A 21,317-nucleotide genomic window follows, 5' to 3' on the forward strand; every position below is an offset into this window, starting at 1 on the left:
TCTGACGATCAACGAAGTCGGCTTTAGTATTCATATCGCAACTCACTGGTCCCTGACACTGTGAAGACTTTTGGAATCCGTAGCTTATGTGTATTTATACATCAGTGCATCAAATATGGGATCGAATGGGACTTGACCTAGCTTCGAACAATTTTTTGTCAAATTTTTAATACTTCTGATGATACCACAGATTTCAGCGGAAAATCATCACACTGAACAAGTAGGCTTCCCTGTTGCAAGTTTCGGAAACGAGAAGTTATAGGAGATGGACAGACGACATTAAGTCATGCAATCGGGAGGTAACGTATGCAATGAGTACAGGCTTGTTAAAATAGCGTTTTTTAATAATTTTGATAGGTAGTTTGTGCGAAAGTATCCTTCGAAATGCAGCTTTAGAGACTTCTCACGTGTTCCAAAACCCTTGTGAGTGGTTGAAACACAGGCACGTAGTATTCGGGAAAATTTAATATTGCATTAATTATTTAAGACTTTTCCCTTATGAATACAGATACATGGCTGATTAAATACCTATCCATTTTTTCACTCAGTGGTTACAAAATCAATCTGTCTTGTCTGAATGGGAATTTCAAACACTTCGAATCTCGAATCTACTTTTTGATCAATTTTCGATCAAGCAAACTCAGATAATATGGCAAAAAGTGAAACTCCCAGAATGCATTCTATTAGGTCCAAAAACAACGTTCGACGAGTATTTTGAATGATGGTTCAGCGTATGAGATTTTGTCATTGCAAGGGTCACGCATTTTGGTAAAACCAGGCTGATTATCTATTTAAACATGTTCTGGGCAAGTACCATTCTTGACAACCACAAATTGCTATACTTTGCACACACAAAAAATTTAATACCCCAGAGCTATGCAGCCATCATTAGTAGACGGACTCTTTCTATTGGTTTGCCAATAATGACGTAGTTGTTCGCAGGCAAAGACGTCCTGCCGATATACTCTCAAGACAAGAGCGGAACACGATCAGCTAATCAATAAGAACGAAAATTCAGGAGAAAGGGCCACCTACGTGGTATATATCTTATACTATGGGACAAGTCTAACTCATTTTCAACGGTAAGTAAAGCATGAGAAAGTATTTGCGAAGAAATCTGCTGAAAATAGCTGGTGATACGCGGGCATTCCAGTCTGTGAAGTCATCATAGTTATGGTATAAACGTGGCCAACATATTGAAATGACTGTTCCAAAACATTGACGCAATATGTAATTTATTCAATGTACAGTAAAATGTACAATACATATTCAAGTGAGACACAAGGGTCAGCTCGCCCTATATTATGGTTACCAAAACTTAGTAACCGTGTGAGAGTGGGGAGGGAAGACTATTTATTTTGTCATAGGAAGTCAGCATGTCCGCTAGGATTGAATTTTTTTAATTCTCAAGCGTCTCGAGTTTATAGGCTTATCGACTGTAAGCACATCCGATACATTTTGAACGTGACGCTGAAGAAATATCTTTTCATTTAATTCATTTGTAGATAGATAATTTCACACTCAATACAACTAGAAGTATGGCACTGAGTGATAGAGAAAATTTGCCCGGAGATTTGGACTGTGCCTCATCACACGGTTCTGGTGTCAAAACGATGGGTTCGCTTCGCTCTCTGAAAGCAACCTTTCTAAAGTAATCTTCCCAAAACAACATTTCTCTTGCCCTGTAATCTTCTTTCATTGAGGAGATTTCATTTAGTTCCATGTAGGCATCCGTAACTTCATCAAACTTCGTCCATGTCAGACCATTTATCGGACTAGGAGTGGGGTTCCTACGGGATGAAATCACATGATTTAAATGGACGCATATAAAATGACGGTGGCTGAGAGCTTTTGACAATGCCGACATTCGGAAACATGATGCTCTTTGTAGCAAAATTGTTTCGAACTTCGCCATCTCTTTATTGAATCTCCTTATGATTGCTATTTTTGAACCATTTATAGGCTGGGGATTTAACCGAACAGTTTCGACTGTGATGTCTTCGCTGGAGATTAGGTGAAGTACACTGTGAGTTCAAATCTGAGTCGCTAAATCACAGAACTTGAGTTTCATCGATCATGCAGAACGAAATGCCAACTTGGTCATGTCAGTAACTTTAGATTTCTGTGGATTTATGTTGCTACAATTCTTTCCACAAACAAAATGAAAGTATTGTGGCCACTCTAGTATACACCTACTTATTCATGTTGATAAGTCATTCCAAAACTTATTAGCTTAAAATTTCTCCCAGCAAGAGATGTTAATCATGACTTGTACATGTGTTGTAGAATTTAAACTGTCACTATTACTTAATATGATTTATCCAATTCAATTTTTAAAATGTACAAAATATAAATAACAAAGCAAAGAAAATATATAAAGGAAGTAAAGACAGTGAAGAAAAAATAATATATCAAGACCGTTCAAGGTCTTATAGCTGCTACGAATTACAACAGTTATGCCGACACATGATATTGACGTCGCGTAATTGTTGTGTAGGCTCCTTAACACTTTCGTCATCAAATTGTGTTGCTGATTTGGCACTTTTAAGGGTTTATGCCTTGATGATTTGCAATCATTTCCTTTCGGTTTTCTTAGTCGAAACACATACTTCGTGATAGCCTTACCCATATTTCGCAAAACTTGTAAACAGTTTCATTATCAATTCACTCATGTTGCGGTCAGTGTCGGTCCATTTATCTTGGTAACCGTACCAGTTGTTGTAGCAACCCCAGGGGCACGTACGATTGGGTCCCCAAAATGGCGTTCCGAATTGGTAGTAAAGATCTTGGCTGTGTAGAACACCTGAGAATGAAGAAAAACCGCGCCTTGTTACTTCGAGGTCGGTTTGATGTTAATTTGGGTGCCGAAAATAAACTTACAATACCTGAGAGCCTTTCTGAGACTACGAAATGATAGAAATATTATCCAGTCACTTGTTGTAAATAGTATTTTCACAACAACTCTGGCGCCAGTGTAGATACGTCATTGTGACTAAAGCATTGGTATGCAATATAATTCGTAGATAATCCCAATGACGCTATTTGGGTGACATAATCCGTGCACTTGGAACTCAGTCCTAGACTGCTTGTATACTCTAACTAGACATGACGTTTCAGAAAGATTTCGTCCACTCAAAATTGAAACATGCAATATTTATACTCACCCACGTGCTCTGCATTTGGATTATTTTCCGACATATAATGGAAGGCGTACTTGTATGTGCTTTCAACAACACTTGAATGACCCTTTACCTGGCTGTCAATTGGCGCAGTGAACATATAATCGGTCTTGAGCTGTAAAATTGAATATATCGATTATTAGAGCCAAGAGAGAATACAATCAAGCACCTGCTTTCTTTCTTTCCTTCTGGCAATAAGTTATGGGGAGACAATGCAAATAGTATTATTTTTACAAGCTTATTTGGAAAGAGGAATACTGTAAATTGAAAAACGTACTGAATACAGTTTTTGACAATTGGTTATCAGATCATTTAATGTTGTTAGTCCACGTGGTGGATAATAATAAATTTAACAGCACGATGATAATGATAAATTTAACACCGCTAAACTGTTACTATTATATATCGCCATGTTACTTTGATCCTTAATAAATGAGCAAATATCCGTGCCCCTGGTTCTTGCAGACGTTGGACGGGAATGTTCTACGTCTCAATTTCTTGCTGACGGTACTGTTATATTTTTAAATCGGTTTATATGATAAGTTTGAATGAAAACGAAACCTTCATATCTGTTTCCTATGTCAGTTACATTCCTCAAGCTACATGGTAGGCTTATAGACATTTTTCATCGTTGAAATATGAAATCTGAAATTGTCACTGCTCTTTTGACTGTGTTTTCCTTATGAGCAGCCCTGATCGGCCCAGCCTGTCATATTTACCGTTCGGTTTAATGAGGTTATAGTGGTTTTAGATCTACTTTCCCACTCTATGAACGTCAAAGATATTGCTTTACGCACGACTTTGATACTCGTTGAACTATTACCTATCCTCAATACCAGAGTGACAAAATGTGACTCGAACAATTTTTACGTTGTGTATATTTCGAAACATAGCATAACGTTAGAATCATAATCAGTGAAGTTGCCTACAGTATACTTACCGCGACATATTGGTTTCTTATTTCGTGAAGATTTTCAGGATCCGCGGCATCTGTGTATTCATACAGCAGGGCATCCAAAATAGCGTCCCCATTCCCTGTGTATCCAAAATGCGACTCGACCAACCTCTGCACTTGAGCTTCAAACATTTCTCTTGTCATATTGTATAACTCTACAACAGATAAAGCAGTGGAGCCACTGGTGAGCCACTAAGCCGCCAGGTGGAATGTACGATTTCAGAAAGGGGCGGGCGTAACGTAAGCATTGTTCATGCAATCCGAAGGAAGGGTATAAGGAATGGTCAAAGTCAACGGGAGGCAAAGAAAGCACCCTTAAGCGAAGCATTGTTTAATCCATGGATATGAGTTTAGTAATTATTTTTCATTTTTTTAATGTGTCGACAAATTTTCTCCTTATATTTTGCACAAGGAAGTACGGGACTCGACTTTCTTGGATAATTTGCAACATCCATTTTCTAAACGTCTTAACATACCCATTCCTTGTTCGTCCTTTGTGCTGCCGCTGATCAAAGGAACATCTGCGAATAGTTTCTTTTCTAAAAGAATTCGTGGATCCTCTGAAAGGATGCGGCCGTCAACAATTGGCATCCAAGCACACACAGAAGTATAAGGCTGTAAAACAAGATATTGAGATAACGCCGCGTCAGCTTATAAGATACCTTCACTGGTGAGCATCAGCAGAAAAAGATGCATACACAGTTTACGGTGATTCACTTTGGCTTTAATTATGTTAGAATCTGCCGGGTAGGCGTTTGCAGGGACAGTACTTGTTTCCTTTGATGAATTACTCATTGTGTTTATTCTAGAAAACAAATACGTTTCTGCAACCTGAAAAGAACAATCTGTACAGAGTGTTAGCCTTGTGAAAATTTCACCATGACAATTAATATGACACAAGTCTAATGAATTCTAGTCCATTATTTAGTCATCAACAATAATGTTAGAAATTAAACGAGATGAATACATTACATTTGGGCAAAAACCACCAACTGCATTTTACAACAATACAAAATACCCGAAACATAGTTACATTTAATTCAGCACTTTATCTCAATTAATTGTAATTTTTTATACCGTGTCCTTTTTATTTTACGCTTTCTTGTTGCATAGAAAATCATGAGAATATTACCCGACCTTACAGATATTGTCACTTAGGCCACTTTTTGAATTGAAGGAAAAGGGATCGCACCATCCAATTCGTTTCAAATGTCGTAGGTTCCATTCTTGACGAACCCCTTTTAATAAGCAATCTTACAATATTTCTTGAAGTAAAAGTCTAATAAGCCTCACCAATACGAGTATGGCAACAATCTCTTCCCAGGTTTTACTTCTCAGGCAATCAATCAAGTCCTTGGACGAGGTTCCATCGCAACTAAGAGCCTGGACGAGCTGGTTCGTCATATTCATTGCGTCGAACGGTTGTCTGTACATGGCCCATGGTGCCATCCCATTCCCACTGATTGTAATGACGCCGTGGAAAAGACCTGAGAAAATGGTTGTAATAGCAACAAATTGGCAATATGGATTGTTCTTTCCTTATATAGCAATATTCGGATAACATCGGTTACGTGAGGAAAATCTCAATATGGAAAATAACGCCCTTACGAAACAGTGTATTAATAATATGCACTATCTACTGTGAGTTGATTTGGTTTATTCTGTTCGTCTTTGATGCGTTTTTGTCGTCATTTATCGAATTACCTCTCGCACTTTCGGGAAACATCAGAAGAGATGACAATGCTGCTCCGGCACTCTGTCCGAATATCGTCACTTTTTGTGGATCTCCTCCGAAGTTTACGATATTGTCTCTGACCCACTCCAGCGCCAACACATTATCGTACAAACCCCAATTCCCTGGTGCAACTTCATCAGCCGTGCTTAGGAATCCTATAAGTTTTATGAGCAAAGAACATAGAGAAGTACTGAAGTTTAATGTAGAACAAAGGGAACAACGCACGCGACAAGTTTCAGTCATGGTCTGTACTTTAGCCATGTATAGGTGTACTGTAGCCTCTTTATATCAAAGCAAGTTATGAATGCTCTTAAGGTCGGTAATGTCAAATGAACTTCTTCTGTCGTTCTGTACTGCTTTTCCCTAACCGAATGACATTGACGTTTATAGCTGACGATCGACCCGTGATACTGTACATAAAGATTCAAGTTTGTACAATGTTTTTCAGCTTTACGTATCCAAACATAGAGTAAGGGGTCGTCGATCATAAAAGCTGACGGACCAAAAATAATTCCCAACTAATTTCTCAGTTTTGGTGTCAATCAAACCCAACATGAGACACTCCTCAATGCAAAATAGGTTTCAGGAAAACTGTGTTGTTCATTATGTATGAAGAATGCCAACCTGTCTTCCACGCACAAGAGTACAAAGTAAACACATGAATATATTTTTTCGCTATTTTTTAAAAGTTCCAAGTAGTCTATATTCTTCTATTAGAGTTCAGATTATGTTTTTTGTTTCTTAAGGTTGCCGTACTGTCCCATTTTTTCTCTATGAACGCGGAGATAGTACCACGTCGTCGCTGTATGTGTAATCCAATTCAGTAGAGTCCTGACATTTAAAACCGCACATGAATATGTGCGTCGGGTCTGTATTGCCATTCTTTCTTTTCTTTGAAAGTTTGACGGTCTGATTTACATTTTTGCATTTGTCTGTGTAGAGGAGAATCCTTATTGTCAACTTTGACGCACGAAAAACAAATTGGAGTCTTAACCCCTACCTCCCTGATTCAGGAATTGCGTGTCCCCGGTGCTTGTCCTTATAGTCATGGGATAAGCGCTCGGCCGATTAGAGATAAGCGAACTGATATGATTGTTGTTGTTGTTGTCACCATGCCGCTAAATTGAGCGAGGCCTTATTTTCTAGACTCAGTCACGGTCCCTCTATCTGATAGTGGGACCTTGACTCAGCAGAATGCCAAGGGGAGAGCATTGATGAGGTTTTGCTAGTATTATCGATGACTGTCATAGGAAATAACTTATTTCGGGAGACACCCAGTTAAAGCAGGCAACAAGGTTCCGATATGGTTTGTCATATCTGAACGAACGGTCAATGGCCATCTACAAGTGTGGCAACAGCGTTTGTCACCTACCAAAAGCAGCTAAACGATAATTGACTGTGACAACAATAACTCCATTTTGAGCCAAGACACTGCCGTCATACTCCTCTGCCGTACCAACACCGAAGCATCCGCCATGAATCCAAACCATAACTGGTAACAAACTTGATCCATCCTGTCGACACAAAAATAACAATTGTGTAATTGACCTTTCTGGGATAACATTTAAGAATAAAAGCCTACACTCGAAGGTCTGTTTAAAGAGCGATTATGGTAGATTTGATAGTCCATCTTAATCTAGGGAATGAGTTATATGTTGAACTGTGCAATTATTTAAGGCAACAAAATGACAAATCTTCCAAACGGGTGACGCCCCCTGCAATTAAAATTTTCTTTTTTTGGCTTGCCTGTGAAATATACAGAAGAACTCCCATTTTCCGGGTAACTTTAGTAAACCCTGCATGTATTAAGGTTTACTGGCCAATACACCAGCTGAATATCTCGTTTCGTGATTTGTGTAATTTTTGTAGATAATCTTCCGAAAGACAAGTAACAATAATTAGGTTTATAGCATACCGTCTTATCTGGAGCGAAGATATTCAAATACAAGCAGTCTTCATCAAAATTATCAAACTCATTAAATCCGCCTCCGAAACCATTCAGATATAGGGGTTGCTGCGCGCATGCGGATTTGAATGTGTATGCATCTCGCACGCCTTGCCAAGAGTCGGGCTTCATTGGTTCGGCGAATCTCAGCTGACCTATCGGCGGTGCAGCGAAGGGGATCCCGAGGAAAACGTTGAGGTACTTCCCATCCGTTTGGAGAGTTCTCATCCCACGTACTTTTCCATATGTGGTGTTGGAGACGACGAAGGTATGGTTCACATAGCTACCTGTGTAATCTGCTGAAGTTTGTATATACACAACTAGAAGCAGATAGAGCGCTGATAAATGAGAGCAACGCATGGTTCATCAAACGTCTGTATACTGACGAAGCAAAGGTGTCTTTGCCTTATGTATTAGTAAGAAACATCCTAATCTATTAGATATGCGGCACGTTGATAATATGCTTGTTGTCCCAAGAGTGGCCAATTGTTGCTTCGCATGTGTTTGTAGAGTGACACAAGGCTGCACTTCGTCCCTCTTCTGGATGAATACAGCAATTAAATATTTTTGAATAGACTCCTCCCATGGGTATTTTTACAAAAACATATTTAAGTGTTAAAATAAAAATGTTGCAGTTCATGGGCCTTCAATTTCGTAGAGGGACAAATTGCAAGTTTGTTGAGGAATCCTTCATTTTTAAGGGAGGGGGTAGGCAAAATTGACGTCTTAATTCTTCCTTAAAATGTGCATGGCTCCGTGAATTCAACAATTGCACTACCGCTCCCGCGTCTTTTTTCAGTATAAGTATAATAGTGGAGCCCCTTCCTATAGAGAACAGTATACAAGCTGGCACCAGCCACTGTTATGTTAAGAATGAACGTCAATTTAATGCAATTAAGACTCAGTTCTTTGCACCTCTGTTTGAGTTACAGTATATAGATGAGTTTGCTTTCAAATTTATTTTATATTACTAAGCTGTAAATTCATACCCGGTCAGCAAATTTCAAGATACTACTTTTATATGGGATATTTTAGGGAAAAACTTCGGTTGAAGAAATATGGAAAAAACAAAATTAGACCAACAAATCCGTTAAAAATCCATTAGTTCTAATTTTTGGTGATTAGTTTACTGCATTTTTTTAACTGTCTACTACGGTTTCTTGTTCTACCCGCTAATCCATGTCAAGATGCACGTGTACAGTATTCAGCTTTCCAACTCAGTCTGTTTATGTCATTGTCGACTGCAGTCTGTTATTGTGTTTATGTGTCTTCGATATTTCTCATTCTTCCCCGTCATCGGCATTACTTATACGGTGTAAAGGCATTGAATAGCTTTCTTTGGGTCACAGCACTGTTGACAACATTTACATCTTAGACTCGGCTATCTGGAAATATTTGTGTAAACATAAATCACGTCTTTACTGCGCTTTTATCGATTTCGAAAAAGCATTCGATAGGATAGATCATAACTCCTTATTTTACAAACTCTTAAAACTAGGTATGAAAAGTAATATGTTAAAAGTATTAAAATCAATGTACAAAACTGTCAAATCATGTGTTAGAACACCTCATGGGATTACAGAATTTTTCCAGTGTACTTATGGTGTTCAACAAGGCTCTGTATTATCTCCTCTTTTGTTCAACCTTTTTATTGATGACATAGGTGAAGCTCTTAAGAATGGAATGTATAATGGTATCTATGTAGGAATGTTGAAGCTTTTGTATCTCTGTTTTGCTGACGATTTATCCGTCACAAGTAGTTCTGTAATTGGATTACAAAGGAAACTCGACAAATTGAGCCTTTATTGTAACAAGTGGAAGTTAAGAGTTAACGTATCTAAGACTAAAATTGTGGTATTTAGGAATGGAGGGAGGTTAAGAAATTATGAAAATTGGAAACTTGATGGGGTGCACGTTGAAACTGTGTCGTATTTTAACTACCTTGGCCTGACCTTGTCATGTTATGGAATTTGGTCAAAGGCACAGGAAAACTTAGCTAAACAAGGTAGAAAGGCTATGTACAGTATTAAAAGTTATCTTAGTAAATTTAAAAATGTAAATATTAATTTAGCTTTACGTATTTTTGACTGTAAAATCCTTCCGATACTTATGTATGGATGCGAGGTTTGGGGATTTCACGATGGAAATGATGTTGAAAGGGTTCATACAGAATTTTGTAAACACATTCTAAAGGTCAGTTCAGGTGCAAGCAATCTTGCTGTCCTGGGTGAACTTGGTCGACAATCTTTGAAAACACTCCGCCTTCCACGTATTATGAAGTATTGGTTGAAATTACTTCACAGTGGTAATGATAGTTACATTAAACAATGTTACAACTATCAATATGAAATGGCTGAGAAGGGCTACCACTGTTGGGCCAAAAAGGTCACAGAGCTTTTGTTCAATTTTGGTTTTGGCATAGCATGGGATATGCAGACTGTAGGCAATGAATTAGTTTTCATTTCTACTTTTAAACAGAGGTGCCTTGATATCGGTAGTCAACTATGGTCATGTGATCTAGCCAACTCCTCAAAGCTGGACTCATATCGGGTTTTTAAAAATATTTTGACTTTCGAAAAGTATTTGAGTTGTGTAAATGTTGAAATATTTAGAACAGCTCTTTGTAGATTTAGAATTTCTAACCATAATCTGCTTATTGAAAGTGGCCGTTTTGAAGGTCTAGCCAGAGAAAATAGAATATGCCAGTTATGTAATTTGCAATGTGTTGAAACAGAATTTCACTTCTGCTTTATTTGTCCCATGTATGACGATTTAAGGAAAAAATTCCTCTCGCCTTTCTTTTATGAACAACCATCAGTGATTAAATATACCAGCCTATTAAATTCCCAGAACCCTCATACTTTAATAAACTTGTCAAAGTTTATTTATCATAGTTTCAAGTTACGGGATGGTCTATTGCAGACAAATTGATATTACACATGGATTTTTCTGAATTTTCTCAATTCTTTGTATAATGTAACCATTTTCAAGTAGTAAGCCCCACTGTATCTGTCTGTATATTTATTGTCACTTATTGTATAAAAGGCCGGAGGCCTGCAATACTGAATAAAGGATGATGATGATAGCTTTCTTTGAGGGCGATGCAGTGATATGTTGTGGAAATACAGGTATTTTATGGCTTTTTCAGAGTGTGAGGTGTCATGTCTGATCAAATAACGGAAGCGTAGCGCTCCTATGATTTCTGCAGGTTGTTATTTATACCGTTTCGCATTCCATGTTCCTTCCGCTAAACAACACAAAATCATCCCTATACACCCCTATCACAGCAGAGATTTCTCCTTAAACCAATTTACGGTTTGCCCAGGCTTCACAAATAAAAGGGACGTTGTTTTATTTTGTTTGAATGGTTACGCTCTACTGTTGAGTGGGAGTTTGGATTGGTGGGGTAGGGCAATGCGGGGTTTGGTGGTATGTAAACCATCATGCGTTGTATCTGAGTGAACAGCTGTCAGTTCATTCTCTGTGTCTCTGTCTCTGTCTGACTCTGTCTCTGTCTCTGTCTCTCTCTCTCTCTCTCTCTCTCTCTCTCTCTCTCTCTCTCTCTCTCTCTCTCTCTCTCTCGTCAAACACACCAATTTGAATAACGTTGATTTATTTTATGGAAATAATTACGGTCCCTTTATCAGGTACTTAGACATAAATATTGCAGTTCGATGTTGAGAAGTCTCCAACTACAGGGTATCGCTATTCGATTTTTTATTCCGCAGTATGTATTGTATCATACACTGAAAACTTGAGTTGCCAACAACCTGAATGAATGAACATTATTACACTGTCGCATTGATGGTGAATCGATCGTGAAAATGAAACAGTATACTTTGACAGTCTGGCCTGTAGATGGTGGGATGAGCGAGAATTGACTGATTCCTATTGGCAAACGGAATAGCAGCAACCGCGTACAACCCCCCCCAAAGAAACCCAAAACAAACGAATAGGAAAAAAACCTGTAACTGATTCAGTCGTTGGCTAGTCGAAATCAAAACGGCAACAATAGTTGTAATTATAGCTTAAGTTCCTAAAGCGGCAAAAGCATATGCATCGTATCTGACATTTAAGTGAAATATGGGCGGGCCGCCCCGGGGAGAATGTCATGAAAATCTACTTCAGCCTGTAGCCATTAGCGCTTTACTTCCGATGACACGAAGAGGCAACCTAGCCTCGTGCGAAATATAAAGAAGAAATTGACGTCTATACTAAATCGTCCAGAGACCCGTTATCATAAACGCATAAAAAAGATCCATACCGAAAACCAAATCTACCATTGACAAAGGTGTACCAATATTAAACATTACGGCAAAACACAATAGAGTCTAACTCACTTTCAAAGGTAAATAAAGCATGAGAACGTATTTGAGAAGAAATATGCAGAAATAGCTGGATACGCGGGCATTCCAGTCTGTAAAGTCATCATAGTAATGATATAAACATGACCAAGATATAGAAATAACTGTTCCAAAAAATTGACGCAATATGTAATTTATTCAATGTACAGTAAAATGTACAATACATATTCAAGTGAGATACAAGGGTCAGCTCGCCCCATATCATAGTTACCAAAACTTGGTAACCGTGTTAGAGTGCGGGAGGGAAGACTATTTATTTTGTTGTAGGAAGTCAGCATGTCCGATATTATTGAAAATTTTTAATTCGCAGGCATCTCGTGTTTATAGACTAATCGACTGTAAGCACTTCCGAAACATTTTGAACGTGACGCTGAAGAAATATCTTTTCATTTAATTCATTTGTAGATAGATAATTTCACACTCAATACAACTAGAAGTATGGCACTACGTGATAGAGAAAATTTGCCCGGAGATTTGGACTGTGCCTCATCACACGGTTCTGGTGTCAAAACGATGGGTTCGCTTCGCTCTCTGAAAGCAACCTTTTTAAAGTAATCTTCCCAAAATAACATTTCTCTTGCCCTGTAATCTTCTTTCATTGAGGAGATTTCGTTAAGTTCCATATAGGCATCCGTAACTTCATCAAACTTCGTCCATGTCAGACCATTTATCGGACTAGGAGTGGGGTTCCTAAAGGATGAAATCACATGATTTAAATGGACGCATATAAAATGACACTGGCTGAGAGCTTTTGACAATGCCGACATTCGGAAATATGATGTACTTTGTCGTAAATTGTTTCGGACTTCGCCATCTCTTTATTGAATCACCTTACGATTGCTATTTTTAACCATTTATAGGCTGGGGATTCAACCGAACAGTTTCGACTGTGGTGTCTTCACTGGAGATTAGGTGCAGTACACTGTGAGTTCAAATCTGAGTCGCTAAATCACAGAACTTGAGTTTCATCGATCATGCAGAACGAAATGCCAACTTGGTCATGTCAGTTAATTTAGATTTCTGTGGGTTTATGTTGCTACAATTCTTCCCACAAACAAAATGAAAGTATTGTGGCCACTCTAGTATACACCTACTTATTCATGTTGATAAGTCATTACAAAACTTATAAGCTTAAAATTTCTCCCTGAAAGAGATGTTAACCATGACGTGTAATTGTGTTGTAGAATTTAAACTGTCACTATTACTTAATATGATTTATCCAATTCAATTTTTAAAATGTTTAAAATGTAAATAACAAAGCAAAGAAAATATATAAAGGAAGTAAAGACAGTGAAGAAAAAATTAATATCAAGACCGTTCACAGTCTTATAGCTGCTACGAATTACAATAATTATGCCGACACATGATATTGCCGTCGCGTAATTGATGTGCAGGCTCCTTGAAATTAACACCTTCGTTATCAAATTGTGTTGCTGATTTGGTACTTTGAAGGGATTATGCCTTGATGATTTGCAATCATTTCTTTCAGGTTTTCCTAGTCGAAACACATACTACGTGATAGCCTTACCCATATTTCGCAAAACTTGTAAACAGTTTCATTATCAATTCACTCATGTCGCGGTCAGTGTCGGTCCATTTATCTTGGTAACCGTACCAGTTGTTATAGCAGCCCCAAGGGCACGTTCGATTGGGCCCCCAAAATGGCGTTCCGAAGTGGTACAAAAGATCTTGGCTGTGTAAAACACCTGTGAATGAAGAAAAATGCGTCTTGTTACTTTAAGGTCGGTTTCGATGTTAATTTGGGTGCCGAAAACAAATTTACAATACCTGAGCGCCAGACTACGAAGTAAGAGAAATATCATCCAATCACTTGTTGTAAATAGTATGTTTACAACAACTCTGGCGCCAGTGTACATACGTCCTTATGACTGAAGCATTGGTATGCAATATAATTCGTAGGTATCCCAATGATGCTATTTGGGTGACATAATCCGTGCACTAGGAAGTCGGTCCTAGACTGCTTGCATACTGTATCTAGACATGATGGTTCAGAAAGATTTCGGCCTTTCTAAATCGAAACAAGCTATATTTATACTCACCCACGTGCTCTGCATTGGGATTATTTTCCGACATATAATGGAAGGCGTACTTGTATGTGCTTTCAACAACACTTGAATGACCCTTCACCTGGCTGTCAATTGGCGCAGTGAAAGTATAATCGGTCATGAGCTGTAAAATGAATGTATCGATTATTAGTGCCAACGAGAGAATACGATTGGTTACGATATTTCAACAATCTAAGGGGCAATATCAAAAGTTCAACATAATAAATCTAACTTCATTGCTTAAGTTTGGCCTCAGACCCCCCCCCCCCACCCCCTTCTAACTAATTATAAACTGACCTAAAATTGAAAAACATTGCGGACTCATACCCTGTACTAATTCTTTCAAACGACGTACCAATGTACCATTGAATTAAATAAAAATTGAAAACCATTATAAAGTAACAAAAATACGGATGACTGGATCGGTTTTAGCGTACAAAAAACAGCCTTGAAATCGTAAAATTTGCCAAAAAGACGTTAAATCGTTTTTGACTGCACAGAAATTAATTTGGCCAAAAACCCCCACCCCAAAACTTAAGCAATTAAGATTTTTTCAAACATCGATCTTTTGACGTCGCCCCTAACGTCTTTCGTATGTCCTAAATTCAAGCAGTATTTTGGCAATTTAGCGATCATCGAACCAAATACAATAAAGCACTTGCTTTCTTTTTTCCTTCTCGCAAGTGGTCGTGGAGAAACAGTTCAAATAGTTTTATTTTGACAAGCTTATTTGGAAAGACGATTACTGTACATTAAAAACAAAGCATCGAACTAAACTTTTGTACTGAATACACTTTTTAACAACTGGTTCTGAGATCATATAAATTTGTTAGTCCATGTGGTTGCAATAATAATAAATTTAAAATGCGAAACTGTTACGATTATATACCACCACTGTGTAACTTTGATCCTAAATAGATGAACAAATAATCCGTGTCCCTGGTTCTTGCAGACGTTGGACGGGAATGTTCTACGTCTCAATTTCTTGCTGACGGTACTGTGATATTTTTAAATCGGTTATATGATAAGTTTGAATGAAAACGAAACCACATATGTGCTTCCTATGATCCTTACTAGGCACATTCCTCAAGACATGGTAGGTTTATACACATTTTTCATTGTTGAAATATAAAATGTGATGTGCAGTCGAACAAGCGGAAAACTGACACTGCTCTTTTGACTGTATTTTCCTTATGAGAAGACCCTGATCGCTCCAGCCTGTCATATTTACCGTTCTGTTTAATGAGGTTATAGTGGTTTTAGATCTACTTTCCCACTCTATGAACGACAAAGATATTGTTTTACGCACGACTTTGATACTCGTTGAGCTATTACCTATCCTCAATACCAGAGTGACAAAATGTGACTTGAACAATTTTTACGTTGTGTATATTTCGAAACATAACATAACCGTAGAATTATAATCAGTGAAGTTGCCTACAGTATACTTACCGCGACATATTGGTTTCTTATTTTGTGAAGATTTCCAGGATCCGCGGCATCTGTGTATTCATACAGCAGGGCATCCAAAATAGCGTCCCCATTCCCTGTGTATCCAAAATGCGACTCAACCAACCTCTGTACTCGAGCTTCAAACATTGCTGTTGTCATATTGTATAACTCTATAACACATAAAGAATTGGAAAATTATACTGGTGAGCCACCAAGCAGCTAGATGGAATGTACGATTTCAGTAACCTGAAGTTAACATTAGAAATGGGAGGGCGGAACATAAGAATTGTTTATGCAATCTGAAGGTAGCGTATAAGAAAGGGTAAAAATCTTCAAAGGACACAGAGAGCGCCCTCAAGCGAAGTATTTTTGAGTCCCTGGGTATGAGTTCTGTTGTATATCATTTTTGAATATGTCGACAAATATTTTCAATATATTTCGAACAAGGAAGTACGGGACCCGATTTTCTTTGATAATTTGCAACATCCATTTTCTGAACGTAACATACCGATTCCTTGTTCGTCCTTTGTGCTGCCGCTGATCAAAGGAACGTCTGCGAATAGTTTCTTTTCTAAAAGAATTCTTGGATCCTCTGAAAGGATGCGGCCATCAACAATTGGCATCCAAGCACACACAGAAGTATAAGGCTGTAAAACAAGATATTGAGATAACGTCGCGGCTAGCTTAGATACCTTCACTGTCGAGTATTAGTAGAAAAGATCCATACACGGTTTACGGTGATTCACTTTGGCTGTAATTATGTTAGAATCTGCCGGGTAGGCGTTTGCAGGAACAGTACTTGTTACCTTTAATGAATTACTCGTTGTGTTTGTTCTAGAAAACAAATATACGTTTCTGATTCTCTTAGGCCATGTTAAAAAGAACAGTCTGTTTAGCCTTGTGAAAATCACCACGACGGTTACATACACCGCTAATGTGACAAGTCTAATGAATTCTAGTCCATTATTTAGATATCGACAATAATGTTAGAAATTTAAGCCCAACGAGATGAACACTTTACATTTGTTTGTACCTTTGGGCAAAACTACAAACTGCATTTTACAACAATACAGAATACTCGAAACATAATTAAATTTACTTCAGCACTTTATCTCAATCAATTGTAACTTTATACCCTGTGCACGTGTTCTTTTTATTTTACACTTTCTTTTTCCATAGGAAAATCATGAAAATATTCCCCAACATTAGAGATATTGTCACTTATTCACTTTTTGAATTGAAGGAAAAGGGATCGTACCATTCTATTGGTTTCAAATCTCGTAGGTTCCAATCTTGACGGACCCTCTTTAAAAAGCAATCTCACAATATTACTTGAAGTAAAAATCTAATAAGCCTCACCAGTATGGGTACGGTAGCAATCTCTTCCCAAGTTTTACTTCGCAGGCAATCAATCGAGTCCTTGGACGAAGCGCCGCTGCAGCTAAGAGCCTGAACGAGCTGGTTCGTCATGTTCCTTGCGTCAAATGGTTGTCTGTACATGGCCCATGGTGCCATCGCATTCCCACTGATTGTAATGACGCCATGGAAAAGACCTGAGAAAATGATTGTAATAACAACAAATTGGCAATATTCTCCCCTTATATTGGAATACTCGGATAACATCGGTCTCGTAAGGAAAATCTCTCTCAAATGATACGAATGGTTGGCAGGTGCTATTATGATGAATAATATAGAAAATAACGCCCTCACAAAACAGTGTATTACTGTAATCTCAACTTCTGTATGAGCTATCCACTGTTAGTTGATTTGGTACATTCTGTTCGTCTTTGATCAGTTTGATGCATTTTTGTCGTCATTAATCGAATTACCTCTAGCACTTTCAGGAAACATCAGAAGAGATGACAATGCTGCTCCGGCACTCTGTCCGAATATTGTCACTTTTTGTGGATCTCCTCCGAAGTTTACGATATTGTCTCTGACCCACTCCAGAGCCAACACATTATCGTACAAACCCCAATTCCCTGGTGCAACTTCATCAGCCGTGCTTAGGAATCCTATTAGTTTTATGAGCAAAGAACACAGAGAAGTACTGAAGTTAAAATGTCGAAATTCGTCTATTTCTTAGAACAAAGGGAACAATGCACGGGACAAGTTTCAGTCATGATCTGTACTTTAGCCATGTATAGGTGTACTGTACCCACTTTACATCAAAGCGAGTTATGAATGCCCTTAAGGTCGGTAATGTCAAATGAACTTCTTCTGTCGTTCTGTACTGCTTTTCCCTAACCGAATGACATTGACGTTTATAGCTGACGATCGACCTGGATATGGATTCAAGTTTGTACAATGCTTCTCAGCTCTACGTATCCGAACATAGAGTGAGGGATCGTCGATCATAAAAGCTGACGGACCAAAACTAATTCCTAACAAATTCCTCAGTTTTGGTATCAATCCATCCTAACATGAGACACTCCTTAAAGGGGAAGTTCACCGAGGATGATTTTTACATATGTGCTAGCTTTCACTTACGCCGGAAAAGCTATTTTCACCATTTATAACTCACGCGATTTTTTACAAAACCGATAAAAATAGTACAGGGAGTTGCCCATGTAATTTTAATCATGGGAAAAAGCTCCAAGCTTGGAGCTTGCATCATGTGATATGGAAGGGACCATCTTCGGACAGGTATGACCCCACATTGTCCACTCACAGTAACATAGTAGTAAACAGCAACACAACATCTGACAGTGTACAGTTTATTATAAGTGATTCATCGTTTATGCAAGGATACTCAGTATAAACAAAAGTTATGTAAATAAGGACAGCCTGGTTTGAGCGTGGATGAGTGGACAATGCCATACCCATGGGAAGATGTACTATTTCTATCGGTTTTTGTAAAAAATCGCGCGAGTTATAGATGGCAAAAATAGCTTTTCCGGGGTAAGTGATCACAAAGCTAGCACATATGTAAAAATCACCCTTGGTGAACTTCCCCTTTAATGCAAAAAAAAGTTTCAGGAAAACTGTGTTGTTCATGTTCATTATGTATGAAGAGTGCCAACCTGTCTTTCACGCACAAGTGTGCAAAGTCAACACATGAATACCTTATTCGTTCTTTTTTCAAAGTTCCAAGTAGTCTATATTCCTCTATTAGAGTTCAGATTATGTTTGTTTTTGTTTCTTTAGGTTGCCGTAATTTTTGTCCCATTAATTTCTCTATGAACCACACATGAATATGTGCGTTGGGTCTGTATTGCCATGCTTTCTATGAAGGTTTGACGGTCTGATTTACATTTGTCCATTTGTTTGTGTACAGGAGGTTCTTTATTGCCAACTTTGACGCGCAAAACGAATTGGAGTCTTACCCACTCCCCCGACTCAATATTTGCGTTCCTTTCTGATCGACGGTCCCTTAATAATGGGATCAGTGCTCGGATGATTAGAGATAAGCCAGCTGATATGATCGTTGCTGTGCCCATGCCGTTAAATTGAGCGAGGCCTTGTTTTCTTGACCTAGCGCAACGCCAAGGGGAGAGCGTTGATGAGGTTTTGCCAGTAACTAACAATGACTGTCATTGGAAATAATTTATTTCGGGAGACACACAGAGGACGCTACAAAGTTCTGACATGGTTTGTCAAATCTGAACGAACGGTCAATGGCCATCTACAAGTGTGGCAACAGCGTTTGTCACCTACCAAAAGCAGCTAAACGATAATTGACTGTGACAACAATAACTCCGTTTTGAGCCAAGACACTGCCGTCATACTCCTCTGCCGTACCAACACCGAAGCATCCGCCATGAATCCAAACCATAACTGGTAACAAACTTGATCCATCCTGTCGACACAAAAATAACAATTGTGTAATTCATCTTTCTTTGATAACATTTAAGAATAAAAGCCTACACTCGAAGGTCTATTTAAAGAGCGATTATGACAGATCTGATCGCCCTCTTAATCTAGGGAATGAGTCACATGTTGAACTGTGCAATTATTTAAGGCAACAAAATGACAAATCTTCCAAACGGGTGACGCACCCTGCAATTAAAATTTTCTTTTGTTGGCTTGCCTTTAAAATGTAGTTTTAGGCCAATACACCATCTGAATAGCTTGTTGCTTTTGTGATTTGTGTAATTTATGTATTTGTGTAATTGTGTATTTGTGTAATTTAGATATACTTCCGAAAGACAAGTAATAATAATTTGGTTCATAGCATACCGTCTTATCCGGAGCGAAGATATTCAAATATAAGCAGTCTTCATCAAAATTATCAAACTCATTAAATCCGCCTCCGAAACCATTCAAGAATAGGGGTTGCTGTGGGCATGCGGATTTGAATGTGTATGCATCTCGCACGCCTTGCCAAGAGTCGGGCGTCATTGGTTCGGCGAATCTCAGCTGGCCTGTCGGCGGTGCAGCGAAGGGGATCCCGAGGAAAACGTTGAGGTACTTGCCATCGGTTTGGAGAGTTCTCATCCCACGTACTTTTCCATATGTGGTGTTTGAGACGACGAAGGTATGGTTCACATAGCTACCTGTGTAAGCTGCTGAAGTTTGTATATACACAACTAGAAGCAGATAGAGCGCTAATAGATGAGAGCAACGCATGGTGCATCAATCGTCTGTATACTCACTGCCTTATGTATTAGTAAGAGACATCCTAATCTATTAGATATGCAGCACGTTGATAATATGTTTGTTGTCCATGACGGAAGAGTGGCCAATTGTTGCTTCGCATGTGTTTACACAGTGGCACAAGGCTTCGTCCCTCTTCTGGCTGAATACAGCAGTTAAATATGTTTGGATAGACTCCTCCCATGGGCATTTTTACAAAATATCTTTAATTGTTAAAATAAAAATCGGGCAAAATGTTGCAGTTTATGATCCTTCAATTTCGTAAAGGGACAAATTGCAAGTTTTGTTAAGGAATCCTTCACTTGTAAGGGCAGGGGGCAGGTGAAAATTTACTAAGCTGCGCATATGGATGCAAAATTGACGTCTTAATTTTTCCCTAAAATAAGCATGACTACGTCATGCCCCTCCACACCCCTCCTGCGTAGATTTTTCAGTAAAAATATATTAGTGGTTGAACCCCTTCATACAAATAACGGTATACCGGCTGGCATCAGCCTCTGTTGTATTAGAATGAACGTCAATTTACTGTAATTTAGGCCAAATTTCTTGTATCTCTCTTTGAGTTACTGGTATATAGATGGATTTGCTTTCAAATGTATTTTATATTACTGAGCTGTAAATTCATACCAGGTCAGCAAATTCAAGATAACGATTTTATAAGTGATATTTTAGGGAAAAACATGAAGAAATATGGGAAAAAAGCAAAATTAGTCCAAAACATCCATCGGTTGTAATTTTTGGTGATTTGTTCACTACATTTGTTTTTATTGTCTACTACGGTTTCTTGTTCTACCCGCTAATCCATGTCAAGATGCACGTGTACAGTATTCAGCTTTCAAACTTAGCCTATGTCAGTAGACTGCATCGTTATTGTGGCTTATGTGTCTTCGATATTGCTCCGATTTATTCCGTCATTGGTATGACTGATACGGTGTAAAGTCATTAAAATAGCTTTATTTGAGGGCGATGCAGTGGTATGTTGTGGACATACTGTAGGTAAATTACGGCTGTTTACATTGTAAGAG

At 38.4% G+C, this 21,317-nt stretch overlaps 2 protein-coding genes across 2 annotated transcripts; both read right to left on the minus strand.

The window, feature by feature from the left end:
- Positions 1-1,218: 1,218 nt before the first annotated feature.
- On the minus strand, positions 1,219-8,183 carry LOC139123402 (neuroligin-4, X-linked-like). Its single transcript, XM_070689547.1, has 9 exons — positions 7,785-8,183; positions 7,242-7,383; positions 5,839-6,024; positions 5,428-5,621; positions 4,611-4,749; positions 4,120-4,289; positions 3,165-3,294; positions 2,626-2,803; positions 1,219-1,790 (listed from the first exon to the last, which is right to left on the minus strand). Exons 1-9 carry the CDS (start codon positions 8,172-8,174, stop codon positions 1,496-1,498), a joined length of 1,824 nt encoding a protein of 607 aa, XP_070545648.1. The 5' UTR covers positions 8,175-8,183; the 3' UTR covers positions 1,219-1,495.
- A 4,112-nt stretch (positions 8,184-12,295) lies between these two features.
- On the minus strand, positions 12,296-20,286 carry LOC139122520 (neuroligin-4, X-linked-like). Its single transcript, XM_070687983.1, has 9 exons — positions 19,876-20,286; positions 19,354-19,495; positions 17,526-17,711; positions 17,056-17,249; positions 16,205-16,343; positions 15,697-15,866; positions 14,239-14,368; positions 13,707-13,884; positions 12,296-12,868 (listed from the first exon to the last, which is right to left on the minus strand). Exons 1-9 carry the CDS (start codon positions 20,263-20,265, stop codon positions 12,574-12,576), a joined length of 1,824 nt encoding a protein of 607 aa, XP_070544084.1. The 5' UTR covers positions 20,266-20,286; the 3' UTR covers positions 12,296-12,573.
- Between the last annotated feature and the right edge of the window lie 1,031 nt (positions 20,287-21,317).

This window comes from Ptychodera flava, chromosome 22 (genome assembly GCF_041260155.1).
Source record: "Ptychodera flava strain L36383 chromosome 22, AS_Pfla_20210202, whole genome shotgun sequence".
Classification (NCBI taxonomy): Eukaryota; Metazoa; Hemichordata; class Enteropneusta; family Ptychoderidae; genus Ptychodera; species Ptychodera flava.